Raw genomic sequence first — 3,415 nt, forward strand, 5'->3', positions numbered from 1 at the left:
CCTGGGGACGGATTCTAAGTACTGGGAGAATTTACCTAAATAATAGGCGTTGCGGTGCCTCCTGGGAGTTGTAGTTTTCACCAAGTGTCCCCATTCTCTACAGACTAGGCTTCCTCATCCATCCCCCATAATGCATCGTGGTCTCTCATCTTAGTGAGGGGTAGCTGTGCAATATGGAGTCCCTGTTCCTGCTGCATTATGGAAAATGTAGTCCAGATGGGGAAATCCCAGCTTCTTGAGAATGGAGACAAGAGGGGCAAACTACATATCCCAAGAGGGACTGCAACTCTAATTTTTGTCCAAAATCTGTCTCTGCAAGTTTTTTGCCTAAAAACTTAAAAATTTCCATGGAAAAAAAGGTTTTGGACCAATTCCACTAAGACCCCATTATGCCAATACAATGGGAAGTGGAAGTGAGAATCTCATCCCTTGTGCTTGTATGTTGCTGAAGAAATTATAGGTAGGTCACTCTGGGCTTTGCTGACATATGCCTCTGTTATTTTTTTCTCTTTACAGAGGTAACAAAAAGTGCCATCTGTTCTCATGTTAGCAGATATATTGTAGTGTTGTAACAACTGTCATATTTCATCAGGTCAGGTGAAAAAGTATTATAAACTAAGGGCCAGATTTTCAAAGGTAGTATTTAGGTGCCTAAAGATGCAGAAAAGTTCCTAGCTGGATTTATTAATGCTCTTAAAAAGTTTTAGGGCAGATTTTTGAAGGTATTTAGAGCCTGGTGGGACTTTCAAAAGCATCTTGTCACGTAAAATCTGTTGAAATCAATGAATTTTAGGTACTGAGGTTGTAAAATCCCACTAGATTCCTAACGAAGGCTATGGCTACACTGCACACCTTACAGCCACACCACTGTAAGGTAAGCAGTGTAGCCGCCTCTGTCACCAGCAGAGCTCTCTCTCAGTGACAAAATAAGCTCCCCATCCCATGAGGGGCGGGTGCTTGAGCAACGAGAGAGTACCTCCCACTGACAAAGAGCTGTCCACGCTGGCATTTTTCATTGTTAAAACTTTTGTCATTTGGGAAGATGTTTTGTTCACACCTCTGTGTGACAAAAGTTTTAATGATGAAAATGCAGTGTAGAGAAAGTCTCAATCTTTTGAAAATCATTTCTTAAATAAATACTGAATAAAGTTAAAAGGGATGGTAGAACAAGGACATATCTGGAGATCTGGGGAGAGAAGATCTGGTTTCTTTCTTTCTTTCTTGTGATTTGATCTGAAATAAAGCTCAACACACTCTCGAAAAATATCAAATTCAGTTTGAAGATTTGATCTTTTCCAGACATCCTTTTAAAAGTACCCAGAAGAACATACGTGTGGAACAGAGTGATGTCAAAATATGAACATTTAACTCCACAGTTTCCAAATGATCCTTCAGAGTTTGTTTGGCTCTCCCCTAGACAAAACTTATGGCAGATGCAGAAGGGGGAAATCAAAAGTCTGTCACAGAATTCATCCACCTGGGATGCAGGAATACCCTGGAGCTGCAGACCCCTCTTTTCCTGCTGTTTCTGGTGATCTACATTGTGTGCATGGCCGGGAACCTTCTGATTGTTGTGCTAGTTGTGACTCATCAGCAGCTTCACACCCTCATGAACTTTTTTCTGAGGAACTTGTCTTTGCTGGACACCTGTTACACCTCAGTCATTGCCCTCAGGTTGCTGGCTGGACTCCTAGCAGAGGACAGGACAGTGTCCTTCAGGGACTGCATCACACAGTTCTTCTTCAGGGCTTTGGCTTGCATTGAGTGTTTCCTACTTGCAATCATGGCTTATGACCATTATCTAGCCATATGCAACCTACTCAGCTATAATGTGATGATGAACCTTAGGGTCTGCCTTCAGCTGGTATCTGCCTCCTGGATAACTGGTTTCTCAGTCAGTGCATTAGCAGTGGGGATGGTTCCACAGCTAAGCTTCTGCAGCCCTCATGAAATTAATAATTTCTACTGTGACATGGAGGAACTGCTCAAATTGTCCTGCACAAAAAGCCCCTTGGCAGAAATGATCATTCCGGTCTCCTGCTCCCTGGTATCCCTGGGCCCTTTCCTCTTCATCATTCTGTCTTACATTCTTATCCTCTCAGCCATCCTGCAAATTGCTTCCTCTGCTGGGAGGCAGAAGGCCTTTTCCACCTGCGCCTCTCACCTGCTTGTGTTGAGTCTGTATTACGTGACCATTATTATCATGTATATGTCGCCATCGGATGAGCAATCCCCAACCTTCCATAAAGCTCTGTCTCTCATGTACATGGTTGTTACCCCAGTGTTCAACCCCATCATCTACAGTCTGAGGAGCAATGAGGTGAAGTGGGGCTTCACGAAAGTCATGCTGCAGAACTTAGTCATGATTTAGCCTGTCATTTTCAGAACGGCCTATGGAATTTTGGCACCCAACTCGCATTGGCAGATTAGTGCCTAATTCCTTTGGGCCACTTTGAATAACCTAGCACAGATCTCAATAGAATTTGGTTATGCAAGTTGCTTAGACACTGTGATACAAACCTGCACTGGCCAGGAAGAGGATAATGATCTGCTGTGGGTTCAGTCACCTTTGTTCCACTCCATTGTGACTATTTAAATCCATGGTACACCCACGTCTGAATACCATGTGGAATTATGGTCATTTCAATTCAAAAAATCTATATTAAAATTGGAAAAAGTACAGAGAAGGGCAGCAAAAACAATTAGGACCTGGAACAGTTCCGTATGAGAAGAGATTACAAGACTGGGTCTGTTCATCTTGAACAAGGTGGTTGAGGAGATTTGATAGAGATCTATAAATTATGAGCGGTGCGGAGAAATTGAAAAAGGAAGTGTTACTTACTCCTTCACATACCCAAGAACTAGGGTCACATGATGAAATTAATAGGCAGGGAGGTTTAATCAAACAAACAAAAAGCATGTCTTCACACAATACACAGTCAACCGTGGATCTCATTGCCAGGAAAGGTGTGAAGGCCAAAGTTATAACTGGGCAAAAAACCCTAGATCAGTAGGGGGATGATAATGGAAAACAAGCATTACTGCTTTTTGAAACCTTTACCACCATTACTGAAAGTGTGCAAGTCACTTGCCAGTTGGGGCAAAAAAATTAATAATTTGTGGAAAAATTGCAAAAAGCAGTAAAGCAGCAGGTCATGACATGGAGCGCAGCAGCAAGTGGTTAACCACAATGTTAGCGCGTGTCCAAAGTTCTTAAACTAAGGTAAACAAGAGCCAGGAAACAAAGCAAGAGAGAGAAGGGGAGCGAGACAGAAGACACGATTGAAAACTGCTAGCCAAAGCCATGGTCACAAATCATTCTCTCCTGATGACCTGCAGCGCCTGGCCCATTGAAAGTGGGAAACTCCATTCAGCATCACCTCTTGATTGTATGTCACTGCGGGATGGAGTGTTT

General features: G+C 42.9%; 1 protein-coding gene across 1 annotated transcript; it reads left to right on the top strand.

The window, feature by feature from the left end:
- Positions 1-1,426: 1,426 nt before the first annotated feature.
- On the top strand, positions 1,427-2,371 carry LOC116828692 (olfactory receptor 5AP2-like). The gene has a single exon (XM_032787102.1). The coding sequence runs from the start codon at positions 1,427-1,429 to the stop codon at positions 2,369-2,371; it is 945 nt and encodes a 314-aa protein (XP_032642993.1).
- The last annotated feature ends 1,044 nt before the right edge of the window (positions 2,372-3,415 follow it).

This window comes from Chelonoidis abingdonii, chromosome 14, assembly GCF_003597395.2.
Source record: "Chelonoidis abingdonii isolate Lonesome George chromosome 14, CheloAbing_2.0, whole genome shotgun sequence".
NCBI lineage: Eukaryota > Metazoa > Chordata > Testudines > Testudinidae > Chelonoidis > Chelonoidis abingdonii.